Raw genomic sequence first — 27431 nt, 5'->3', positions numbered from 1 at the left:
TCATGAAATCATGTTATTGTTGCCGGGAAGGATAATGTTATTTAAACATAGCAGTGGTGGTTAAAATTGTTTTACAAATGAGAAAGTTCAGCAAGATCATTAATACAACTATGTTTATTTTCCCTTTAAATGTTGAAATTTATATTCATATTGTTTTTTAGTACTGTAAATTTTTTCCAAATTATAGATGAAGTTAGGGAAGTAGCACTTGCAAAATGTGGGTTTGGGTTTCCCAGTAAATTAACAGAAGACATATTAGACATTACACTGTAAATTTAATGTTTTCATGTGCTGCACATTGTAGTAGCACAAAATGCTTGCCTAGCCAGTTTCATCACCAATAACCTAAACTAGGCAAGTTAAATATTTTTTAGTGTACACCAATAACCTAAACTAGGCAAGTTAAGTAAGTTAAATATTTTTAGTGTAGTTAATTTTTTTTTTCAGTAATGATATTAAATGTGCTGTGGATGAAGTCCAGACCAAGAACAATAAAAGAATTTTGGGAATAAGTTTGAATAGTATTCTCGAGAGAGAGCTTCAGCTTAAGCTGCGTGCACCAGCTGGTTCAGCATCCAAAGCCCCTTGGGCTGATGTGTCCCAGGAAGGAGCAGCAGCTGTACCTATGGGCTTGAAGTGGAGAGGTCTTGATTGTAGTGGTAACTCTTCAGATGTTTGTTCCATTTGCCTTGAAGGGTTTTATGGCTATAAGACAATGACTTTAGACTGCCTCCATGTTTTTCACAATATTTGCATCAAAGATTGGTTAAAGATAGAGTCTAGCTGTCCTAATTGTCGCTCGTTTTCTATAGTGGAGGAAGAATACCCTCCTTTGTCTCGCAAATAGAATTTGAGAATTGGAGGTAATTTTATAAAGTTTTATTTTTCAGTTTAATGCCGTCTGTATTGGCAACTACTTTGGTTTTGATAATGGTACCATTTAACCACAAATTATGTTTCAAGATTTATTGTTCATTTAATCTGTTTACAGTTGATTTACTGTTCATTCAACATGTCCTTTGTTAAATGGTAAACTCCAATCAGTATGAATTGAAGGAATGAATGTTACATGTGTACAAGTAGAATTTATGGGTTTTCAAGTTTTGTTGAAAGAAAAAAAAAAAGAAAAAAAAGTTCCTATCTTATTTTTTTTTTAAGTATGGTACCATTAAGTTTTCAGACTTCAACCATTAAGTTTTCAGACCTTATACTAACAGTATAGTACATTTAAAATTTAGTGTATAGCAGTAATTTTCATACGATTAATGTTTTACGGGTTTAGATGTAACAAACCTAATCTGGTTCAGGTTTATGTTAATGCCATATCTCTAGTGATTTTCTGTAGTTGTAATTTACTACTAGTAATAATAAACATTTATATGATTAATACATGGCTTTGAATACAAACATTGATTTCAGGTTTTAACCAACTTTCTCACAGTTGTAACAAATGGTTAGTTGCAGACCTGGCAACATTAGATCTAAAACAGGTGCTATGACTAAGGGTGACTGTTGTCTGGTTTACTAGCTATGGGACCTGCATTTCAACATTCCTTTTTTTGAAGATCAACAAAAATGAACTAAGGTTAAGATTTCTATAGGAGGAAGAGGTTCTGCTAGAACTTCTTGGATAAAAACAGAGTTCAACTGAAAACAAAAGTAACTAAACAGTGTATTATGTAAATAATTTTTATCAGATAATTTAAGGATAAAGAACAAACAGCTCTGAAGTACTTGAGCTTTGTTAATCTTGTATAAAGTTGCATCAAGGAACAAAGTTTCAGATATATCAGGGCATGTATGTTACACAGATCCCATGATCTAACCAGATGAGTGCACCTGGCTTTTGGGTTGAACCCCATTGCAAATTGCCCCAGTTACTACAAGTAAACTTCTTGAAAAGGATGGACTTGCTGGGCATTGTAAGCTGCACAAAACTTCATAATGAACTCATTGTGGAAAGCAGTTGGTGTCTTTTTGAGCAAAATTCTTATTTCAACAATTTGAAAGGAATGGATTACTACTGAACTTGGGACCAGTTCATTATTAAAACTAATAATAGGCCAACATGGTGATGCCTTCAAAGTTTTATTCTTTTCTTATGATGAATGCTAATTAACCCTTTAACGCCGAAGGGGTATAATGAAAATAGTCTCCCGTATGCCAAGGGGGTCTCGGAGTGAGCGCCAAAGCGGAAAAAATATTTTTAAAAAATCACAGCGCGCTTAGTTTTCAAGATTAATAAGAGTTCATTTTTGGCTCCTTTTTTTTCATTTCCTGAAGTTTAGTATGCAACCATCAGAAATGAAAAAAATATCATATATAAATAATGCAATATATGATAGTGCGAAAACAAAATTTCATATATAATTGTATTCAAATCGCGCTGTGAGCAAAACAATTTCATGTATAATTGTATTCAAATTGCGCTGTGAGCAAAACAGTTAAAGCTATAGAGTTAATTTTTTTAGTTGTATTGTACACTGAATTGCGATCATTTTGGTATATAACACATTGTAAAACGATCAAAGCAACACAGAAAATATCACAATAATGCATGAATTCGTAACGTGTGGACGTAAAAAAAATTTTCTTCAAAAATTCACCATAAATCAAAGTATTGTTCTAGAGACTTCCAATTTGTTTCAAAATGAAGATAAATGATTGAATATTACTTTACTGTAAGAGTTTTAGCTTACAATTGCAGTTTTCGACCATTTCGGACGAGCTAAAGTTGACAATGTCGAATTTGTTTTATATGCAAATATTTCGAAAATGAGAAAAGCTACAACCTTCAATTATTTTTTGTTGTATTCTACATGAAATTGAGCACATTTTCATATATAAAACTATGAAACGGAGCAAATGTTATGAGAATGCAACGTACGCATTTCGGAGATTTGCGGTGGAGGGAAGGAAAATGTTTTTTAAAAATTCACCATAAATCTAAATATTGTGCTAGAGACTTCGAATTTGTTTCAAAATGAAGATAAATGAATGAATATTACTAGACTGTAAGAGTTTTTGCTTACAATTGCGTTTTTTTACCATTTCGGTAGAGTCAAAGTTGACCAAACGTGGTTTTTTTCCTCTATTTATCGTGATTTACATATATGCAATATTTCTTAAATGAGAAAAGCTACAACCTTCAATTATTTTTTGTTGTATTCTGCATGAAATTGCTCACATTTTCATACATAAAACTTAATGTAACGGCTAATTTAAAATGGTGCAAACATTACGACAATCGGACGAAAAAATTTCAGATTTTTTTCGGAAGAGTTACCGAGCGGAAGTAATGAAATTTTTTTTTTTTTTTTTTTTTTTCTCCATAAATTCACCATAAATCAAAATATTGTGCTAGAGATTTCCAATTTGTTGCAAAATGAAGGTAAATGATTGAATTTTACTAGAATATAAGAGTTTTAGCTTACAATTGCATTTTTCTACCATTTCAGTAGAGTCAAAGTTGACCAAAGGTTGAAATTTTGACACCGTTATATGAAAATATTGCAAAACTGATAAAAGCTACAACCATGGGTTGTTTTTAGTTGTATTGTACATGAAATTGCACACATTTCCATATATAAAACTTAATGTAACGGCTAATTTAAAGTGGTGCAAACATTACGACAATCGGACGAAAAAATTTATGATTTTTTCGGAAGAGTTACTGCGCGGACATAAGGAAAAAGTTTTTTCATAAATTCACCATAAATGGAAATATCGTGCTAGAGACTTCCAATTTGTTGCAAAATGAAGGTAAATGATTGAATATTACTAGAATATAAGAGTTTTAGCTTACAATTGCGTTTTTCGACCATTTTGGTAGTCAAAGTTGACTGAAGGTTGAAATTTTGGCACATCGTTATTTATAAGAAAATATTTCAAAACTGATAAAAGCTACAATCATGATTATTTTTTTGTAGCATTCTATATGAAATTGTACACATTTTCATATATAATACTCCATGTAACAGCCAATTTAAAATGGTGCAAAAATTATGTCAAAGTGACAATAATTTCCGAGATGTGTCACTGATACTTTTTAGTGCAAGAAGAAAGAAACTCGCGCTTGCACGCCTGCGTAACGATTGTAAACAAAACTGCGTCCCCCAAGCCGCGATTCAAAAGTTTGCCTGGTAGGCCTATAAGTACCATTGTCCAATCGGCGTTAAAGGGTTAATGCTAGAGTATAGGACCCCATACATGCCATACCTGTCAACTCCATGGGCAATGCAAATGTAACAAATGGAAAGCTCCCAAAACCTGAAAATCGCAAGCTTTTCCTGTTGGTGAAATTTTAATTTAGAGGAGGAATGAATCAATACAGATTCATTGTAGAAAAACTACAAATGTTACACTGTAAAACTTTTAATTCAAGACTCATTTAGAACAGTTTACCTTGTTTTCTAGCTTTCTGATTTATATAAAACTATCTGAATAAAAAAAAAGTTTTACCTTAATGCTACACATGCAATTACTAGACTGACCTATCTCATCATAAAGAACATTACATATTAAAAATACTCTCTCTAGTTATACTTCATATAGTTTTGTAAAAAAAAAAAATAAATAAGTGCTTCACTTACACAGTAGTAAAGTAATACTTCTCTCATAAATGCTTCTTCCCGCCTTTTTTATGTCCACCTGCATTTTTCTTCTTTTTCCCTTGCTCTGTTTCAAGTTTAAAGAAGTTTGGATGTTTACCCTTATTCAGAGATCCTGGTTTTATATCTTCCTTGGCAAATCCACCGTACTTCTGCTGGTTATTTTTCTTCATTTTCTGTTGTTTCTTCTTCTTGTTTTTCTTTGCCTTCCGTAAGTAAGGTGCTTTTCTTTTTGGGAAAGACTTCCTGATGTTAGGGAACACTGGAGCTGCAACCTGGTCGGCATTGTGGTCTAGGAGGAAATGGTTTAGAAATATATGTTATCTAGGAATTAGGTGTTATAGATGTAGTAAACTATATCACTTCCCTATTGGAGATCTTATGGCTATTAGCATTTTGTTTACCAAAGAGGTCTGCAGCTTACCTGCTAATAACAATACCACCACCACATGATATCCTGCAATATACCCCATTGGGGGTTAGTGCCGTCAGTGGAGCTCATGCGGTCACTGTAGGCACTACTCAAGGTTCTTTGCATCGAGCCTTCGGCCCCTAGCTGCAACCAATTTTATTCCTTTTACTGTACAGTAGTACCTCAAGATATGAAATTAATCCATTACGAGGCGCCCTTTGTATCATGAGGTTTTCGTATCTTGGACCACATTTTACATGTAAAATAGCTAATCCGTTCCAAGCCCTCCAAAAACATCCCAGTAAATTTCATTAATAAAGTTAAATTGACCTATAAACAATGAAATACTACAACAATTTGGACCATTCAATACCTAACTTAATAACGAAATGCAAATTAACCTGCAAATAAAGTGTATTAGTGTACAGTAGTACCTCGAGATACGAAAGGCTCAACTTACGAAAAATCCAAGTTATGAAAGCCAATACGAAAAATTTTACTGCTGTACATACGAAAAGTTTTCAAGATACGAAAGGTTGTTGCTGTAAAGTCCCAAGATTCGCCCGGACCACCGAGAACAATTTTAAAACTCCCGCGCCACCAACTGAGTAAACTCGCCACCATCCTCCCGCTCTCCCATTGGTTCCTGATGCTAGTCACCCCATAAGGTCCTGCTCTCCTATTGGTCTGCATCTACCCCTTGTGCTTTAAGTATTCTATTGGTAAAAGGTTGCTGTAAATTGAAAAACTTATTCATGCAATACATTTAATAAAAAAAACATTAGGTAAAGATAGAATAAAGAATAGAAATGAATGGTTATCATACTGTTTGGTAGTTTCAGTAGTTGAAGAGAGATAATGAAAATTTATGGCTTACTGTGTAAAAGTGATTGCTTGGCGATCGTTCGATACTAGTAAGTGCTGGATGTAAACAGACGTTTGGAAGCTTTTTTTTTTTTTTTTTTTTTTTTTTTTTTTTTTTTTTTTTTTTTTTTTTTTAGTTAATGGTTACTTAATAATTATTTGAAATGAGTACATGCAATACGTTTAATAAAAAGAAAAAAATTGTGAATTAGATATCAGAAAAAATAAAATAAATCAGTCTGCCAACAAACAGGTATTTTTTAGAATTCTTCCTCTGTTTTATTAATACGTTACATATTACGTATCTTTCATTACAGCTGTCAGTAACTCGGTATCTCCATTAGGTAAAGAATAAAGAATAATAAATGAATGGTTATTATACTGTTTGGTGGTTTCATTAGTTGAAGAGAGATATTAATGACAATTTATGGCTTACTGTGTGCTAGGAAAAATGATTGCTTGGCGCTCGTTCGATACTCGTAAGAATGTAAACAATCGATTGGAAGGTTTGTTTTTTTCTTTGTTTGTGTATTATAGTTAATGATTAATTAATAATTATTTGAAATGAGTACATACTGATTATTTATACATTTTATTGGCATATTCTAAGCTTTTAGCTCTTAGGGTTAGATGTCAGAATCATAGACTAGGCTACAGTAGCAACCGCTAACATAGGCTAGGCTTATTGCTAAGGGACATATGCTAATGTCCTAATATATGCAGTAAAAATGAGGTTGAACATTACATGCAGTTGAATATTACTCAAGTATGTACAGTAATTTGCCTTTTTGGAGACATATTTCTTCCGTCGTAATCCTAGAACATGTGTTTTAGGCCTGGAAATATAATTTACTGGGGTGTTTTTGGAGGGCTTGGAACGGATTAGCCATTTTACATGTAAAATGTGTTCCAAGATACGAAAAACTCATAATACGAAGGCCGTCTCGGAACGGATTAATTTCGTATCTCGAGGTACCACTGTACATGGTATACAAGAAATACTGTACGTAAAATGTGGAAGCTTACCTTTCGAGTGAGGCTATCTCCGAAAGTGGCGGCAGAGGAGGAGGAGGAGGACAAACGGCAGATACGTAAGTACACTTAACTTTACAAAAACACAAAAAAATGTAAGGAAAACTATGTATAACTAAAATTTACGAAACATTAACAAAACTGTAACACTTAACTTTACAAAAAAACTTTTTAAAACTAAAAAAAAAAAAAAAATTTTTGACAATTTTTTTTTTTTTTTTTTTTTTTTTTTTTACAGAATTTCAACTTCATCACCACTTTCAACTTTCTGTATATCACTTGCTTCTTCCTTTTTGCTTTCAACTTTCTGTTTTTCATCACTTGCTTCCTTTTTGCTTTCAACTTTGTTTTTTATCACTTGGTTCTTCCTTTTTGCTTACTCCTGCTAATGCTAAAGGCCTCTTTAAAAAATAACGATCCAAGGAAGATTGCTTCTGCCTACTTTTCACAATTGTCATAGGGTCCTCCTCCTCTTCCTCGCTGCTGCTAGAGAACTCTTGAACGACTTTATGTTGCATGGCCTCCAACTCCTTCAGGTCATCCGTCGTAAGCTCCTCTTGGTGCTCCTCAAGAAGGTCGTTGATGTCGTCCTCGTCGACGACCAGCCCCATGGACTTGCCAAGTGCAACGATCTCCTCAAGATCTGGTTGGGAAACAGTTTCAGGATCGTCAACTGTTTCTGACTCTGCAGCACCAGCTTCGCCCACGTTGAAGCCCTCGAAGTCTCGGGCAGATACAGCATCAGGCCAGAGTTTCCTCCACGAGGAATTCAAGGTTCGCCTCCAAACCTCCTGCCAAGCTTGGTCGATGAGTCAGATGCAAATGACGATGTCGAAATGCTCCTTCCAAAATTGACGCAAGGTGAGGTTTGTGGTATCGGTGATGTCGAAACATCTCTTGAAAAGATGTTTCGTGTACAGCTTAAAGTTCGCTATCACTTGCTGGTCCATGGGCTGGAGGAGAGGGGTGGTGTTGGGTAGAAGAAAAAGAATCTTGACGAAGGAATACTCCGCTAGGATATCTTCCTCGAGGCCAGGAGGGTGGGGAGGGGCATTGTCCAACACCAGCAGACATTTCAGGGGGAGGCGCTTCTCTTCCAAAAATTTCTTCACTGTCGGGCCGAAACACAGATTTACCCACTCGGTGAACAAAAGCCTCGTTACCCAGGCTTTTGCATTAGCCCTCCACATCACTGGAAGCTTCTCCTTAAGCACTTTGTGGGCCTTGAAGGCTCGAGGAGTCTCGGAATGATACACCAGTAGGTGGCTTCACCTTGCAATCCCCACTGGCGTTCGAACAAAGTGCGAGCGTGATGTGCGCCCTACGAGGCATATTTTTCCAAAAAAGGCCAGTCTCATCACAGTTGAAAACTTGCTGAGAACTGTAGCCTTCCTTGGTCATCATCTCGTCGAAAGTCTTTCTAAATGGTTCGGCCGCTTTCGTGTCCGAGCTGGCAGCCTCCCCATGCCACACAACCGAATGGATGCCTGTTAGTTTACGAAATTTCTCGAACCAGCCATGCGAAGCCTTGAACTCTGGGGTTTGCGTTTATGTCCCTTCCCCTCCGTCGTCTTCCGCCTGCGCTATCAAATCGCCGAAAATAGCACTGGCCTTGTGGGAGATTGCTGTCTCCGTTACCGTATCGCCAGCGATTTCTGTCTTTTATCCAGACAAGAAGCAGCCATTCCATCTCGTCGTGCACGTGGGTCCTCTTGCTGGACAAAATAGTGATGCTTTGATAGCATCCTTCTGTTTAAGGATGGTGGCCTATTGTCAACGGATTTCAGCCGTATTCCTTGGCGATCACACTCAATCGCATACCGGCTTCATACTTCTTGATGATCTCCATCTTTGTCTCCAAAGAGCATTCGCTTCTTTCCGTGAATTTCAAATTTCTTGGGACCCATGACTACATTATCTTGTACGTTAACTTTACGTATAAGTACAATAAAGTTTTCGCACAACACGATAAAGTACGTATACTGCAACAAAATCACTAACGTATTTACGTTACTAAACAAAATCGTTAGACCGAACGAATACCGCGTGCGTACGATAACAATGCTGGTACGAAGTGGATGAGGTAGGCACGCCACCACGTATATACGTACATAGATGCATGATGGGAGGGATGCTGTCCAATAGGAGAGAAGGATCTCATGGCGGTGGCTAGCATCAGGAACCAATGGGAGAGCAGGAGGATGGTGGAGAGTCTACTCAGTTGGCAGCGCGCGAGTTTCAAAATTGTTATCGGTGGTTCGGGCGAATCTCGGATTTTGAGAAACCTTTCGTATCTTGAAAACTTTTTGTATGTAGAGCCGTTAAATTTTTCGTATTGGCTTTCATATCTCGAGTTTTTCGTAAGTTGAGCCTTTCGTATCTCGAGGTACTACTGTACCTCCTTTCACATTCTGTAAATCTTACTTTCTACCCTCTCCTATTACTTGATTCATAGTGCAACTACTTTGAAGTTTTCCTCCTGTTACACCTTTCAAACCTTTTACTGTCAATTCCCATTTCACTGAATGGCCTCATAGGTCCCAGTGCTTGGCCCTTGTCCTAAATTCTATATTAAATTACCTTGCATTATACTAAATGATATTCTGTGAACAGATTCTGTATAGCTCAATGCATAAGGTTCATGATGATGTAGTTCTATCAAGAAAAACACAGATTTTCGAATATTACAGCCAAATCACCATTATCAGTTTAAATGTCTAAATAACCCAACACTAAAATACTCAACACAAACTTATTTTAAAAGCATTATCCAGGATTGGAGTGATTACACTAAGAAATGAATTACAATTACTTAAAAAAATGTAAATTAAATTACATTTGGAAATAGCAATTACTTAACAAATTCATTTACAATTACAACTGATTTCAGTGCGAGAGTAAGCGCTAATCTTAGGCATAGGAAACAGTGTAGGTCATATTACAAGAGTAATGACCTTGAGTTCTGGTTACCTTACTACAGGATGGAGAAAGCAACCCATCACTCCTAATGGAGCCCGATCCTTTTACCGCTTTAATTTTAGAATTACAATTAAATTAAAAATTATATCCTGTAATTAATTAAATTAGTTACTATAATTAAATTTTAAATTAAATTACAATTATACTCCAACCCTGATCTCATCCTCATCCCAGCTACACCTGAATAAACTTTGTCTTATGGTACAGAAATGTAGGAATTTACATTTTCAAACGTGAATTGGGCACCTGAGCATTTAGAATGATAATATAAATAAATTTACCACCACCACACAGAAATCTCTCACCTATCAGAGATTCAACATTTCCTCCAGCAATGTCTCCAGATTGGATTTGGTATGATTTTTCGACGACGTTTAATATTTCATCTGGAGCAGCTTCTTCTCCAAGTCTTCTCTGGACATACTGCAAAGAGTATGAACAAATTAACAAATTTATATATCTATCTATATCTATCTATATATCTATATCTATATATATATCTTATTTATATATCTATATCTATACATATATCTATATAATATATACATACATACACACACTATTAAACTAATTAATTTCATACATTCAATTAGTAGTGCGCCCACCTAAATATTGTTAACAGCCACCCTTGAACTATAAATTGCCAGAGAGGAAGTGTCTTCCTCTCCACATATTTTCTGTCAAGTTGTTAAAAGTGGTACAAGCTGTCTCTAATGCATGAAGATTGCTCCTCATTAAGGCCAGGTAAAGGCTAGGGGGGGGGGGTGTTAATCTATCATTTCGATTACATGCTGAAAAACTGGAATCATCTATTATTATTATTCAAGTAATCGACTAATTCAAACGATTACTGCTCAATTTAATTTATTTTGTCTGAGTAATACGTTATTGTTTATTAATGTCTGAAAGCATCAGATTCTTTTGTTCTGAATAATGATTTCTTTTTAAGTGGAGAATAAACTTTGTCCATACTAAAAGGATCAGATCCAAAGGCCATAAACAAGAACATATTCATATATTTGGTAAAAGCATCAGTCTTATGCCTACAGAATATATGTGTAGTTTATCTAATTTTTCATTTTCATATATAACATGTCTATGATAATGAGCTGGTATATAAAATAAAATTGCCAGCAAATTAAGCTGTCTTTTATTTGTTTCTTATAATATTATTATAATGGACTCACTCTTGACATTCAGTGACTGGTTAGTATTTATGCAATTTTTTTTTTTATTTTTTATTTATTTATTTTTTTTTTTGCTATTGGGCACAAATAATGAGCTAACCATTATTTCTGCCCATTAATCGATTACTAATCGACTACTTTACAATTTAATCGGTAATCGTGATTACAAAAAACTGGATTCGCCCACCCCTAGTAAAGGTGTCGACTGCAAGTAACAAGGATCCTTGATACTGAAGGAGGAAGACTTTGAATTAAGTCTTAACGCTATGATGCCAAATACATGTATATGTATTTGCTGATACGTTATAGTTTTACATGGTAAAATAAATTAATAGAAGATTGTGATTGGTTGTATCCAATAAGTGAACAGAGAAATGAAAACAATTTAGGTCATTTTCTTTAACAAAAAATAGAAAAGTCGCTAGTAAAAGCCTGGCATTACAAACACCGCAATCAGTAACTTATCAACATGAAAACAGCCAAGGCGTTCCATTTCTAAATACACGAGACCAGTATAACTGAACTAAGTTTAACCAAACCCTTATACATTCGAAATAAGGGAACAGTTATGCTCCTTCACGGAACAGCGAACATACTGCAGTACTAATCCAAGACAGTAGACACAGCACTTTACTACGCCCAAACCCAACCGGGTTAAACAGAAATTTACTGTGTATGATCTGTTAACTTTACTACTGAAAACTTAATTGCCACCACGGCATAATACCAAATCAATTGTCAAGTAACTCGCTATCAGTGCTGACCTTTCGAGAGCGAAAACGCTACAAGAGTGAAAGAGTCGAGACGGACGTTGGTTACGACACAATACATTACCATAAGCTGGGCGTTGTTTCTTCCTGGGTTGGTCAGGTTTAGCAATAGGCTAACGGGTACCAGGAAGTATTCGTGGCTTGTTCCAATAAGGAAATATGGTTGAGATACACAAAGGTTACTTATAATTAAAGAATGAAATTGCCCTCTGATGGGTTTTGTCGATACGAGAAAGCATTTGACAACGTCCATAGACCAACAATGCTCTCGTGTCAATATACCATTCCAGTTAAACAGGCTAAGCTAATTTAATGGGCTCATTCACAAAAACTCAAAAGCTAATGCTGATGGGGTCTTGTAAAGAGAATTTGTATTAAAATAGTTAAATGTTACAGAAGAATATTATGTTATCTTTGGTCTTTGCCATTTTACAGTGAAAAGAAAGGGTTTAGTTTGGAGAACCGATAAGATTAAAACGATGATGGTGTTTCAGGCTGCCGAACAGCACAGGATTTACAATAAATCTATCTATGAAGGAAAATAATGAGGGCAGGGTATGGACCAAGGGAAGCATCAGACGAAGGTGAGATAAAGTCTCAAATATTTAAGAACGACGATATGAAGTAAACGTTCGCTTGTTGAGTTTTATACAAAGTACGATATATCTATACCTTTTCCATCTCGAAACAATGCTCCACTATGAATGGCAAACGGCTTAGGCGACATGAAATTCCCCTGTAGCAATTGCGTGACACGGAGTGGTTTGTTTTGTTTTGATGGTGTTTTTACGTTGCATGGAACCAGTGGTTATTCAGCAACGGCTTTACGTGCTTCCGAACCACGTCGAGAGTGAACTTCTATCACCAGAAATACACATCTCTCACTCCTCAACGGAATGGCCGAGAATCGAACCCCCGACCACCGAGGTGGGAAGCAAACACCATACCAACCACGCCACTGAGGCGCTTTGACACGGAGTGGTTATAATGACTGGCTCTCGGCATTTATTACATTGTTTTTAATTATTATGAATCTAAGGTGTGTTGACCTTGATCATCCAGGAATCCTGATACCTGAAAAGCATACAGTACCAGCGAATTTTATTGCATCACAATGTATTAAGTTTTCTTACTTACGTGTAGCAGCTATATTAGTAGTATTAATAATGGTTGTTTGTTAAATCTATGATATTGCTCTATTTACAGTGCGTTTGATGCAGAGTAAGTGAATTACAACAGATACAATGTTAGTGAATTACAACATATGAAATGAACGTAAGCTATGAGATATGAAACAAGTTTTAATTTAGCAGACAACGAAACTAATTTTAATCTACTGCGCTGCCGAAAAATACAAGGCCAGAATAAGACGCACCGAGTTAATCATCCCAAGCACTGCTAATTTGTAGTAGGCGTGTTGACTTCAATACATTAACTACACTCACTACAAAACCAGATGAGAAATCTACAAAACAAAGAAAATTACCTGAAGGTAGATCTGAAGTGAGACTAGAAACGCGACGACTAACAAGAAAAACCCATTAAGAAACACCGCTCGTCCTGACATCTTCATCCTGGCATTGTCTTTGCCTTCGGTTCACTGCATCGAAAGCATGACATTAGATGTTGGTACTTCTATGTTGCTTCAGCTGAAAAAGAAATGTTGGAAGCCATTAATTATTTTCCTTGACATAAAAAAAGATAACCTACGCGCCTAAACAATTCTACTTAGCTGAGTTACTTGCAAGAAAAGCAGAAGAATCGTTCTTATTAGGGACCCTTCACATTCTTCCTTCTATCTCTTTCCATTATGAATTACGCCGCAATTCCTTTTAGTTTCGACTCTAGTGTATCCCTACCAAACTTCTGCCTATCTCCACCCAGCTCTTCTTGCTTATACCATCACAAAACTGTCTCATTTAATGCTAATTACACGATTCTCAAGGCATCGTTCTATGTACGTGTTATGTCCAATATAATGAAAATTATATCAGCAATTGAATAAACAGTGACTAATTGAAATAAAACGTCTCCTCATATGTTAAAACTATATGGTGAACACAGACTTAGATTAATGGCTGATTATGTATGGGAAAGATCTTAAATTATTATTATGACGTTGACACGTTACCAAGAAAAATTTCAACAAGCAAAACGAAGAGGAAAGAGACATGAAGTTTAAGGTTGTTCTAGGAACATGTAGTTTAATGTGATGTACGACAAATTATGTACATCACACTTCAAAGAATTGGCTAAGCGAAACCTATTCTCAAGCCGTCAGGACTAACGAACCGATATAATTATGATGAATGAGCATCAACCGCGTTTTCGTCATAATAAAACTTAATGAGAAGCCGAGTTGTAAAGTCCAGTGAATAATCACCACCAGTGTCGCATGGAAACCGTCTTGCCATATCGTACGTTTTCAATTTTCCCTCGAGTGTATGCTTATTTTCATTAATAAGAAGCATATCAATTACAATTTAAATACTCTTTATTTCAGAATTATACTCCGTATATTACAATATTACACCTTGTTCGGCAGTTAATTACCGTTGTTGACAACTACAACACTATGTGGAAAAAAACAAACTATAGTGTTAAGACTTGACTTGAATGTATCGTCTAGGCCAAAGACCAAGCACTGGGACCTATGAAGTCATTGAGCACTGAAACCGAAATTAGCAGCAAGATGTTTGAAGGGTTTAACAGGAGAAAAACCTCGCAATTGCGCTACGAATCAATTGTTAGAAGAGGGTGGCGAGTAAGATAGCAGAAAGAGAATATAAAAGGAGCTACTGTAAAAGGAACGAAAGGGGTTGCAGTTAGGGGCCAAAGGCACGCTGCAAAGAACTCAAGTAGAGGTGCACTGACGGTACTACCCGGTACTACTACCCTACGGGGACTAGTGTAAAGACGAATTAAGCTCAAAATCGCCGCATTTCTTCAAGGGCGTTCCACTCTGATGTGGCCTTGGGAGTCTTAAAAAATAAGGAGTGGCCTTGGGATTCTTAAAATATAAGTAAGTCCTTACTACCAAAAATCCTTATCACTTGAGTGCACACCGCGTCATTACCATAAACAAAAAGCGGAGATGTCTATCAGTTTTTCCTAGGCAAATGTGCAGCAGAGTAAGGTTTGGATTTTGATATTCGATAAAACATCTGATGTTACGATATAAATTACATTACTGCGCTGCTTTAATTCGGCTTTGTAAAGAATATTAGGGGGTCAACTGGGACCTATGAACATCCCAGATTTTACAACAAAAGCCTTGTTAGCTTCTGACCACCATCATCGGTCTATATCTTGACCAGGTCTGCACATCAACGGCTTCGCATTGCTGATTATCGATTGGAAAAGTACATCCGAAAACGTCGAGTTTCGACGTAGCCACTCAGTTATCCATTCATTCACTCAAGTTGTCCAGTATTCTTATGGAATACGTTTTTTTTATTTTTTCATCTATAATGTCTACGAAGCAAACCAGTGCTTGCTACCGAGTATTGTCCTTGGTAGACGTGGTTAGTATGATACTAGCAATAAACGATGCGTTTTTCCTTTGGAGCAACCGTTTAAGAGGAAGTTCAAGTGTTGAACATTATATATATATATATCTATATATATATATATATATATATATATATATAATATATATATATATATATATATATATATATATATATATATATAGATATATTTAAACTATATATATTAAACATGTGTAATATATATACACACTTACGAATGTAAGTATTTTCACCCAAGCTACTTAATGTAATGTCGACAAGACCCTAATACTAACTCTTGCGCTCCGTTGATATCGATAAAGATAATAAAACCGTACATTCCCTTTGAAAGCCGGACACTTTACGTATAAGTCGAGGTTGTGTAATATGCGACAGCTACTTAAAAAAAATAAAAAGGATAATATGCTAGAATTCCACGCCTACCTCGTCTTTTTCAATCTCTAGTAAACCGGCGCTGCTGCTCTCAAGTTAATTGCAGTTGTCAAAGCAGGCAGTATTATCCAATCGTCAAAGGGTACACATTTTTCATCGTCTAATCTCAACGATGACCTTCGCTGTTCTAAGAACAGTTTCTTCATTCAATATCTCAATCGACCATTGTCATACCCATTCAGCGCGCCCCGTGAACCACAAAGCACAGTCATACGCTCTCAATAGTGGTGTTTATTCAATCGACTCGTTTGTTCTGAGTGTAGATTTTGTTTCTCCTCGTCTTCCGCCCGACGACTTTTAGGTAAAAGAATCAATAAAAAATAATTTCGGAACTTGACACTCCAATCTCAAGATCAGAACTTATTTTGCAATATTCCAAAGACGTCATTAAACGTCTCATAATTTTTTGAAGTGAAAAAATGTAACCTGGATGTCTTGCTATCAAGGATCCTCTAACATTTGCATATACTAAGTTAAACTTAAGGTCTTTAGACCTTGGTTAAACTACGGCTGATCAAGCATGCGTTACTTTTTTTCAACCTTACTATATGCAAACCAATACCACTAATATATATAGTATATATATATATATATATATATGATATATATATATTATCTATATTTATATATATATATATATATATATTTAATATATATTTATATATACATTTGTTTTTTATATGTATTTATATATATATATATAATATTTATATTATATATATATATATATATATATATAGATATAATGAAACTTGAATAATGCTCTATCATGAAATTTCCGCTCTAAAGATGACCGGTCGATTAAATTCTGCAAATTCGTTTATAGTTGCGAAAGGCTATGGTGACGGGTTTTGCGATACGAACATTCTTCTTTTCATCTCCAGGTGCTCAAGAACCTCTAGGATCCTGGAGTTAGCCCCGACTCGTTTCCATTAATAGCCTATTGTTATAACTAATAATACTTCAGAGTAAAATTAGGCACTTAATAGGTACATTAAATTACCAACAGTGCCTTTGTTGTGGTGGAATTTCCAAATTCATTATTAAAACCACTAAATTCCAAGCGAAGGACAGCCCTTCATTGTGATATTTCATAATCCACGAAGGCCGTGTTTAGTCTGAGAAAATATCAAACAAATAAACCGCGAACGGTCAATTCCACGGCGTTTGGAAACAACGAAGTTAAATAAACGTCCTTGAGGATTTGAGATCAAGTATCTCGTCTCTAACTTGTTTGCAAAGAATATTTTTCATCTGAAGTCTGCATATATTGAGGTGAGTACCTACCTGAATATTACACTATCATCTTAATTATTATAAGCACGCTACGGATATACCAATCACTCAATCTCCATCCCTGCGCGCGCGCGCGCGCACACACACACACGCGTGGACACGCATCTCCTTGGCCTCAAGTAAATAAAAGTTGCCAATTAGCTTTAATTCTCCTTCGGTTAACTGTGAACGTGCTTTGCGTCAATACAAAAGTCGACGCAAGTCACAATATGTAAATCCGCACGCCTTCCTTTTACCTTTGCAATAAGTGTTGTCATAAGACGAAGGCTGTTTGCTCTCCCGTTCCCTAGTGGGATAATACTTCCATGATCGGTGGCATCACGTACCTGCTGTTCTTTGCAACGAGGATTCAGGGGGCCATCGAACATGAATCACGAATCATGACAGCTCGTGGGATATTTTTTTTTTCTTATTGTTTGGGTGTTTGGGCTCAAAAAGAGAAGTTTGGTTTCCCTTGGCTGTCTGTGAAACGCCAGCTTTTATTCCTAATACATAAATATCGCAGCCATATATTTAAATAAATTTAATATTTCACTGCAGGGAACAGAATAAAAGACTTTCTATAACTTGACAAAACGCCAATCTAAAATACCCGTCATGAAATTTAAACAAATAATACGGACATAACTAACTTTTCAAGAACATGTTGCAATATCTATATAAGTGAACATCTGCGTGAAAGATCCACGAAGTGGAAAAAATAAATAACTGTATATCAAACAGAGCGAAATGTGTTCCATTGTTCTCTAAACAACTCATGCTTGTTACAGTGTCCCCCGCCCCCCACTCTTGGTACAGTAAACCTTACATTAACAAAAGAGCCCATTATGAACCAGCAGATGATCTGGCCTATTGAAAGAATATGAGTTTAGTTTATTATCCTTTTCGACGACCTTATACGCCCCTCTGACGATACATAAACTATTGACGAGTTTTTCAGAATTAGTAGGTAATTCTGAAATAAATACAGAATTTGCGTGAGCGCTTCGAAACACGTTCTTCCTACATGTCCAGAGAGAAAACGGGGTTTAGTATCAGTTACAGGTAGCAGGGGAAAATGTTAGTATAAAATTAGTATAAAATCATGCAATATTCTAACAAACTACTCCAGCTTCCCGTGACTCATTTTTGTGACCGATTACTTTATACTGTGTCGGAAAGATCATCTATTCCCGGGAAAGCAAATGTGGCATTCGTACTCTATAAATTGGAGTCTGAAATTTTGCTAAATCGAAGAAAGGAAGCTCGAACAGAATGAAATACCAAAAAGTGGAGCTGAAGGGAGGCTGCACATTCCCTTTAGCAATGCCTACAGTACACCACGCAAGGTTCATTAACCCACTATGGGACTCACTCCAACAGAGAGCGGCGATAAACCTCTCGATTGATTTAATAGCAAGGGTCATAGTCTGTACCTAGCAACGGTCTTCTCTTACTTGACGTAATCAGTGCCACGGTTGGGTGGAGGAAACTCATTAAATCACACGCAGCACCACCACATGCTCAGTGGTTCCAACCACACTCCACGCAACGTATAACCTAAGTTCAATTCCATGGAGGAGAAACCATTTTGGCCTCATTTCCTGGTTAGCAGCAAGTGGTGGATTGCAGCCAAAGTGGGGAAAGGGCAAGAGGCTAGAAACTCGTCTATAATATTAGCCGAGGGTAGTAAGGTGATTACCCACAGAAGTCACCATTCTTAGAAAAATGCGTCTAGTTGAAAAATAATGACAAAGGAAAAACAACGCCTCCACGTAGTGTAAACAATTCGGGTCACTTCGAATTTGACAGGGATCACACACTGAATATTTCCCTATTACTAAAAATCCTGTTAGTTTTGATACAACTGCCTTGGTTTCACTTTACTTGATACTTGCCTTGCTGGTCCCTATCTTTTAATATAGGCTCATTGAAGCTGCTACTTCCCTGCTTCCCCATTCTTGACATCAATAAAAGGCAGCAGGTTTGTCAACAATTATGTTCGTTCCTTTAACTCTATCTTCTCCATGGTGCAAGGTGGTCATGTTCTCCCTATGCTATAGGTACTATTTTCGTCACTCTTCTTCAAAGCGTGGAGTAATTATTTATCGCTTCCATAACGATTCATCACAGTATTCTAAACCATATCAGTGGACAACCATCCTTGAATTCCACAGTTTTGCAAACATGCCTCTTTTTACTTCTACTTTTTGTGTCCTATATTTCTATTATCTCTCATCTCTTGGCCAGACAAGAGGCATATAGGTAAAGGTGGTGGCAGGGTGGGATCCTCTCCATAACCTTTACTACATTTATTAAAACAACCTACTAGCCCCGCACTTATAAGCCACGGAACAAGTATGGTTCCAGAGCCAATGAACTAAATTGCTTTTATAAAATTTACAATCTGAAATATATGTATTTTTGCTTTACAGTAGCGTTACCCTAGGAGTTTTCATGCCACCCCAAAATTTTCCTTTATAAAGAAATATTTTTCCGGCAGGTCTTTGATTTAGCTTGTAAGGTCGACTCTGTCCGAACGATTTTCAGAATAAACCATAATAATTAAGTTGCAAAGTAGTGTTCAGGGTGTACGTAAAAAAAAAAGGAATAGAAAAATAAAATGTCTTACAGTTATAATCACAAATAGCAATCTGACAAGTGAAGGGTGCCGTTTTATGCAGCTACACTTGTGGTTTCTGGAAACTTACAATACATTTGATATAAATTATTTTAAATATTTGGTATAAAGGATTTTAAGCACAAATAACTTCCCCGTGAGACATGCTTTAAATAAAACTACAACGAAATATATACTCTCTCGCTATAAACCGAATGCTTTGACAAATTTGTTAACTTTTAAGTGTACCATTTGCTAAATGGGCGTAACTGATAAAGTGTAAGTGTCGAGTGCCGTCACAAGTCTTATCTTACCGTTATCGACTATTCCGATAACTGATGTGCTATTTGGTTTTTCCCATTACTTTTTATTTTTGGCGCTGCAACTCACTCACTCTCTCTGATATGTCAGGTATGGACAGTAGTACTATTATGAGATCAGTGTTACATTGATAACAGAGAGAGAGAGAGAGAGAGAGAGAGTTTACGGGCCGCTAGGTGAGCAAGAGCCCGTGCTGACACAAGGTCAGCTTAATCAAAGAGAGAGAGAGAGAGAGAGAGAGAGAGAGAGAGAGAGAGAGAGAGAGAACAACCAAAACCCGCGCTCGGAAATATTATCACAGCCACTGCTTGGCAGAGGCTTGGCTGGCAGCGCAGGTGGAAGTAATACATTGGAGTTGATTAGATAAACACTTTTGGAGTACCGCAGGAAAAGGCTCACAATGGGTACCATGAATCGGGAGCAATAATCCGGATAACCCAGAGCCCCATCTAACCCAAACTAGCACCAGTGTTTAGGGGTACGGCTTTATTGTTTGTTCAATATGACATTTTTATATATACAACAAAGTACCGATATATACATATGAATAATGAATCTGAATAACCTCACTGTGGATTGCAGCGATCGGAGTTATAAATAAAGTTTTTCTAATAAATCACAATAGACAATTCGGCGTTCTTGCCAGAACATTAAAAATTTATGAGATGCCACTAACAGTAAAAACCTCGTTCATTCACCAACAGCGAAAAAGATTGAAAATTCAGCTACAATTGTGGAAAGACCAAGACATCGATCTAAATTTATGATGAAAAAAAAAGGGGGTTGGATCTCCTAAAGACTCTCATCTCAAGATTTATGAAATTTTCTCGAACCAAGACAGACCTCTTCCAAAACTAGATCAAATTCCTTCAAGAACTTGTGACGTAAGTATACGTCTTGGGCAGAGGCGGGGAACCGTTAAACAAACTGGCGAGGGTGAATGCATAACCTCTTAGTCTTAACTGCGTTGGCGGAGGTGAGAATTAAACCACAAAATATCCGATGCTATTTAAACTAGAAAAAAAATCTACAGGAGACTTTGTAGTAAAGCAACATCTCAAGCGGATATTGAAAACAGGCTTGACCCACAAACATAAGATGACATCACTCCCCAACTTACTTGGGGAAGCAAATGGGTTAAATATCGACACTGGAATTAACAAATTAATGCCTTAAATTCCTGCATTGAATCCATGCACATGCCTGCGCACGGGCGTAAATGTACGCGTCTCTATCATGTCTACGTATATGCACACTACCGCTATGTATACTTTTTGCATTGTCGCAAGGGTATTGTCTACTGGAGAGAGAGAGAGAGAGAGAGAGAGAGAGAGAGAGAGAGAGAGAGAGAGAGAGAGAGAGAGAGAATCTACAAACAAGAATAAGTCTCCTTCATGCTTAATTATGAAGCGACAAAACTTAACTCAATAAAGCCCCTCACAACCGACTGTAAAGGAAAGTGGTAGTTCAACTACTCTAATTTCTCTTAGACGGATACAATTACCAGACAGCGTCCGTGAGAAAACACCAGCCGGTTTGATCAATATATTAAGGATAAGCCAAGTTGTTTGTCAAGTCAAACCGCTTTCACTTAAACTGTGGGCTATGCTAAAAGTGGGTTATAGGGGAGATGGATACACTGAACAATAGGACACTACAGTCAATTTTCTTCGCCCCTCTCGTTGCATCGTATAAACGATAGATATTACGGTGGTGTAACGAGGGCCAATTAGTTCAGGTCGCTTAACACTTTACACACTAAGCACAGCACGACTTATGCAAAACAATACGTATCTACGTTTAACTATAGGTTTACATGATTATGAGCTAATCCATCTGACGATAATATATATATATAATATATACCATATACATATACATTATATAGATACATTATTACATATATAAACAGAGACATATATATACATATACATATAGATATACATATTACCATATATATATACTACATATATTATATACATATACTATACATATATATACATATACATTATACATTATATATATACATATACATATATATATATACAATATATATATATACCATACATATATATATAGAACATTACATATATATATATATATACTTTATATAATATACATAATATATACTATATGACATATGATACACAATATATATACATATATAATATACATATACATAATATATATATACATATATATACATCATATATATATATCTATATATATATATATATATATATATATATATATTGATGCTCATTAAAGGTAACTATTATTCAACCCGGTAAGATAAGTTATACAGCCTTTTGATATATATATATATATATATATATATATATATATATATATATATACATATATATATAATATACACTATGTAATTACATACATATAATACATAATACCTCCAAAGGCTATAAAACGTTACATACTACGCTAAAAATGTATTGCCATTTAATTAGCATCCACTGACACACTTCACCTGCATCCGGTTCTACAGGTAATTCAGTTTTTCACCAACGAAACTCACCAGTTAACGGAATTGTTATTACACGTTACTGCTTTCTGTTACATAATTATGATAATACTAACAGTTCAAGGAAATCCTGCAGTTTATCCGAAGAGGAAGTAAACCTTGACACGACTCGCCTCAACAAACAAACAACATTGCAAAAGGGACTCTCACTTCAACACTTACGGTTGTTAACCTTCTCACACGAGCGTTCACGAGTTACTGGGTGATGCTACCAAGTCTTGGGAGTGTCACGGTACGTCTTCCCACTGGCAGCAAGGGAATAACACCATTAACCGAGAGAAGGCCACATGAATGCAAACAGAACACAACCACGACTGACCTCGAGCGACTTCAACCAACTACTGGACAGGTAAGACCGTAAGAAGCAGGCGAATGGCTTTCGCTACACAACTCATCACGGGATACCTGCCCGCAGGAGTTCGGTTGTCAACGTCTCAATTTCGGGACTGTCCTTAATAGGGAGGCAAGAGTTTCCAAGTGTCATTTATCTCTTACAGTATAGTAGTGACGTAATAATCACGATAGTGATACACTGAATTAGCCTCGCAGTCACCAAGTAAAAATATAAACTAATATTCCTACGTGACAACGGACATGGCCTATTATTGCCGGTGAAACTCTTCTTTCAGCCAGTTTCTCCAAAAGAAGATTCTCGAAAAGCATGCACGGAACATAGCTGAAGGCAACACGCTGTAAAAGTAGCAACTTAGACCGAAGAGAATCTACACTATAAATACGGACCAAACAAATAAATGAAAATATCGGGTACGCTGTGACGCAGGAAGGAGGGTGAAGATGCCACTTAGCCTATAAGAGTTCTATTTTTCTTTGAACATCATGAGGGTCGTCTATCAAGTAAACACGTTTTTTTTTCTTTTTGTTCTTTGCGGATATAGCGTTGCGCCTAAGCTGCCTCACTGAATGACCTCAGTCGTGTGGTGTAAAAAGCGCACTTCCACATGTAATTGTAATCAAGTGCTGTACTATTTATTGGACTTTTGCAGCGATGCATAATACTACTGAGGTTGAAGATGAAAATGCAATACGAAGAGAATAGTTGTTACACATTGTCATGAAGTGAAACTTTTAAAACTCACTTTGTCTCTTTATATGAAAAAGATTACACAAAGTATGGCTTCCCTGGATAAAACACACACACACACACACAGCAGAGAGAGAGAGAGAGAGAGAGAGACGAGGAGGGAGGGAGGAGAAGAGAGAGGAGAGAGAGAAACTCCTTAAGAGTGATATGTTAACAGTGCGGCTGTTTGAATTAAATTCGTTATGAGATGTCTAGCACGATCCCCTCCCTTCCCCAGGCGATCAAATGTCACACATCACAGATGGCTGCCGTTTGTGAATATTAAACTTGACGCATGCACTCCATAGGTTTTCAGGCTTCAGCGGGCTCAAGAACAGTCATACTTCATGCATTGCATTAAAGCAAGATTTTCAGCTGTTAAAGAACAAAGCGAGGAAGGGAGTTACAAGCCATACGCTCTATTGTTTCGTTAAAAATCCGCAAGTATTAGAGATCGGTTTATATAGATGCACGGAAAAAGTTTAAAAGTTGGAAAAAAATTGAAACTAAGTATGCAGTCTGAATGACGCAACTCACGGTTTGCGAAAGAGCGTTGTTGTAGGGTTGCAATATAGTTTGTATTGCAACTTTTCCCCCCTCCAAACTCTAATAGACAACACATCTCACAAGAGAGAGAGAGAGAGAGAGAGAGAGAGAGAGAGAGAGAGAGAGAGAGAGAGAGAGAGAGAGAGTCATATTTCACTCCTTGAGAGGTTAAACAAAAGGTGATGAGACTAGACACATTTATAGCGCAAGGGGAACTTACGTCTTTTCTTCCTGCTGAAAACAGATGAAAAAAACAAAACGAAACAGCATCCGCAAATATTTTTATCTTTCGGGATACAGCAGCCTATGTATATTAGTAAGTCCACCAATTACAGTGGTATGTTCTTCGTGATTTTGTTAAAGCAAAAACTATCCATTAGTTCTCATTTTCATTTTGTAACTCTTTTTCCTGCAAACTACTTGCGTTAAACTTAGACCGAATGTTCGTTATCTGTACAATTGAAGGCTTATCTCCTCGGCGTTTAGAGAACAAAGAAAGATAACGGATTTTATCTAGCATCCTTCTCTCTCATTCACCCTTCGGTCAATGGGTTGAAGGACAAGTGGAAGGCGGTGTACCATTTCTAGAACGACATCAACGTTTTTGTTTCTAGCAGCTGTTGTGGCAGAGGGCTCATTTAACGCCTTGTATCCCTTTATAGCTACATTTGTAATTAATGAGACTGGGATAACGTTCGTGGCCGTGAGAATGAATTTTGTGATATAAATAAAAATGGAATATTGAAGAATGATCTTACTAGTATTACTCTTGAAGCCACGGAAAAGTACAAACAGAAGATGAAATGCATGGAATAATATGTAAAGACAATGCAAAGAGAACGAAGAGCGCTTCCCCCCGAGATAATACGCCATTAAATAGATTAAAAACAGCGAATCTGTCCTAAAAAGTCTACCAGGGGGAGTGCCACAAGGCAGTTCCTGTGGCATATACATTATCGATGAACAGAAAAAGTATGATAAGAAATGAAGATAAAATAATTAGGGTCAAAAAGAAAATTTAAAAAATTTTATAGCGTAAAAATATATGATAAAGAGCGCAACGACTGTCCACCAGTCTTCACTGGCATATCAAAAGATTTAATGACGAAACCACAGTGTTTCAAGGCAGCCAAATTAATAATGAATGAACCCCCACGGAATGGGGTTACATATAAAAGCAAAAGGATTTAATATAAACTACGCTTTGACGTACATTCCAATAAATAAAGAATAATAAATCTAAAAAATGTAAAAGACGAGCTACAAAAATACACCACGATAACCATTATCAATTCGAATGTCAGATTTTGATCTACATCATGAAACATAGTAGAAAAGCCCAAAACGTTTAACTTCCTCATAGCCCTAAGCGGTTAATTGTGCGGGTAAATGCTACAATGGCATTGGTTCTGACAATCAAATATACCCATATTCGATTCTACCGAAATACAAAATGATTGAAATGGGACAAATGGAGTGAAATTGAAGTGAAGAATAACATACCCATGTCTTTAACCATTTAGTATGCCTGCAAATACTGCTGATATAACGCAGAATTTGTATTATAAAAGATATTAGGAATTTGGCACATTTAATATCTACACGTCTCACCATTTCGCTCATCATAAGTCTCCATTTTGCACTTCAGTAGGTCACAACACACACGTTTTCCTTAGCATAAACTATGGGCTCACCTGAAGATTAGCGACCTCTAATACCTCTCCTGAAGAAAATCGACCCCAATATTTTCCTCCTGAAGAAAAGCGACCCCAAATATATTCCACCTGAAGATAAACGACCCCTGCTTGTTGGTGTCTCCAATCTTCAGGTGACCCACTTTAGCTCATAATATTATAGAAAAAAGGAGACAAAAAATATAGATATATATATATTAATTAAAAACTACTTTATTAAACATTTGTTAAAACACAAATTTAGACAAACAATTAATAGTTAATTAAAAGCGTATTGTCTTGCAATTTCAGTACAAAAATAATCAAACCTACTGTAACCCCTGTGGCTAGCGCGCGCAGCGCAACATTACCTCTTGCCAGAACATACCGAGCTTGCCAAGAATCTTTAAATATGCGGATAAGGCGCGAAGTGCCGTTCCGCCACGGCCTTACTGTAACCCCTGTTAATTCCCCACCTTAAGAAAAGCGACCCCAGCGTGTGTTGGGGTCGCTTTTCTTCAGGTGATCCAAAATGTGAACGTAAACATGCAGTTAAATCTTGCCTTACTTTCTGTCTACGCGAGCGTCTTGGTATCAGCAGAACGATCGTCTGTAGAGCGTTGTGGTTTAGCTTTATCCTCAAGACACTGTCTCCTCTCTGCCACTGTAGGGAGATGGAGAAACGGCAAGGCATCACATAGGTCTAAAACGGATTCCTAGTTAAACATTCATTCCTTCTAGCAATACTCAAACAAAACCTCTTACTTACTGCAGTCCTCGTTGCCCAACACAAACTGGGAAGAGCTCGCTTATAAAACTTTTATAAAGACACTACGACATCGACTGCCATCGTTCTCACTTTAACACTTAACGCACTACAGCAGTTTTCTGACTGCTAACACTAAACAATGAGAAACGTTCGTGCTGATCTTCGGTACTACTTTCATAACCGTTTCGTATATTTAAAGGTTGTTTAAAATACAGCATGATTAATTAGCCAAAAACCGAAGTAATGGAAGACAATATGTGTTTTGATAAAACTGATACAGTAAATGCAGTTTGTCGAAGTGGTAAAAAAGAAAGCTAAAAACTGGTGCATCTTTGGCTTGTTATCTAAGCGTCACCTACTCCGAGGTGCTAGTACTAAAAAAGGAGAAAACTATAAAATTAAAGATAAGAAACAGCTGAATAATGCATTCCTTCCTGGTAATTAGGCCAATTATCGATAACATTATTTAAAACAGACTCGATAAGATAACCCTCGCCCAAACCACTTTCATTTTCATAAAAAGACTGCGGACCCAACAAACAAAATTTCAACTCCCAGCAACGTAACCAGGTTTAAATAATAATAAAGAAATGTCATATACAAGCACATTTGCTGATAGTTTTACTGCATACGGACAGTCGACACACCATCTTTGGCGAGACATCTACGAAAATGAATTTTCAAAATTGTCACAAAATTATCTGAAGATAAAACTTACCTTTGTATGGTCATGACTGGAGTGATAGTCTTCTTTGGTATAGAAATCTGGGCACCTTTACATGAGTGTAGGG

The 27431-nt window shown here is 36.5% G+C and overlaps 2 protein-coding genes across 10 annotated transcripts in view; one reads left to right on the top strand and one right to left on the bottom strand.

Annotated features, from left to right (window-relative positions):
• The window catches only part of LOC135201753 (E3 ubiquitin-protein ligase TTC3-like), a 202299-nt gene extending 200912 nt beyond the window's left edge, over window positions 1-1387 (top strand). For all 5 annotated transcript variants that reach the window (XM_064230982.1, XM_064230981.1, XM_064230980.1 and 2 more), the window contains one exon: window positions 448-1387. In XM_064230982.1, coding sequence (XP_064087052.1) covers window positions 448-847 — 400 coding nt within the window. In that variant the 3' untranslated portion in view covers window positions 848-1387. The remainder of the gene's footprint in view (window positions 1-447) is intronic.
• Window positions 118-26458, bottom strand: LOC135201754 (uncharacterized). Of its 5 annotated transcripts, XM_064230986.1 has the most exons (5): window positions 22734-22948; window positions 13341-13503; window positions 10203-10320; window positions 4593-4902; window positions 118-688 (listed from the first exon to the last, which is right to left on the bottom strand). In XM_064230986.1, the coding sequence occupies exons 2-4, from the start codon at window positions 13425-13427 to the stop codon at window positions 4616-4618; spliced, it is 492 nt and encodes a 163-aa protein (XP_064087056.1). In that variant the 5' UTR covers window positions 13428-13503; window positions 22734-22948; the 3' UTR covers window positions 118-688; window positions 4593-4615. The 5 variants fall into 5 exon arrangements, with proteins under 5 accessions (XP_064087056.1, XP_064087060.1, XP_064087059.1 ...); XM_064230990.1 differs by lacking the exons at window positions 118-688; window positions 22734-22948 and adding an exon at window positions 26440-26458 and having other exon boundaries at window positions 4359-4902; XM_064230989.1 differs by lacking the exon at window positions 118-688 and having other exon boundaries at window positions 4359-4902; window positions 22891-23027.
• Window positions 26459-27431: the final 973 nt, after the last annotated feature.

This window comes from Macrobrachium nipponense, chromosome 28, assembly GCF_015104395.2.
Source record: "Macrobrachium nipponense isolate FS-2020 chromosome 28, ASM1510439v2, whole genome shotgun sequence".
Classification (NCBI taxonomy): domain Eukaryota; kingdom Metazoa; phylum Arthropoda; class Malacostraca; order Decapoda; family Palaemonidae; genus Macrobrachium; species Macrobrachium nipponense.
The sequence above is the reverse complement of the archived record's forward strand: the minus strand, read 5'-3'. Positions and strand labels throughout refer to the sequence as shown.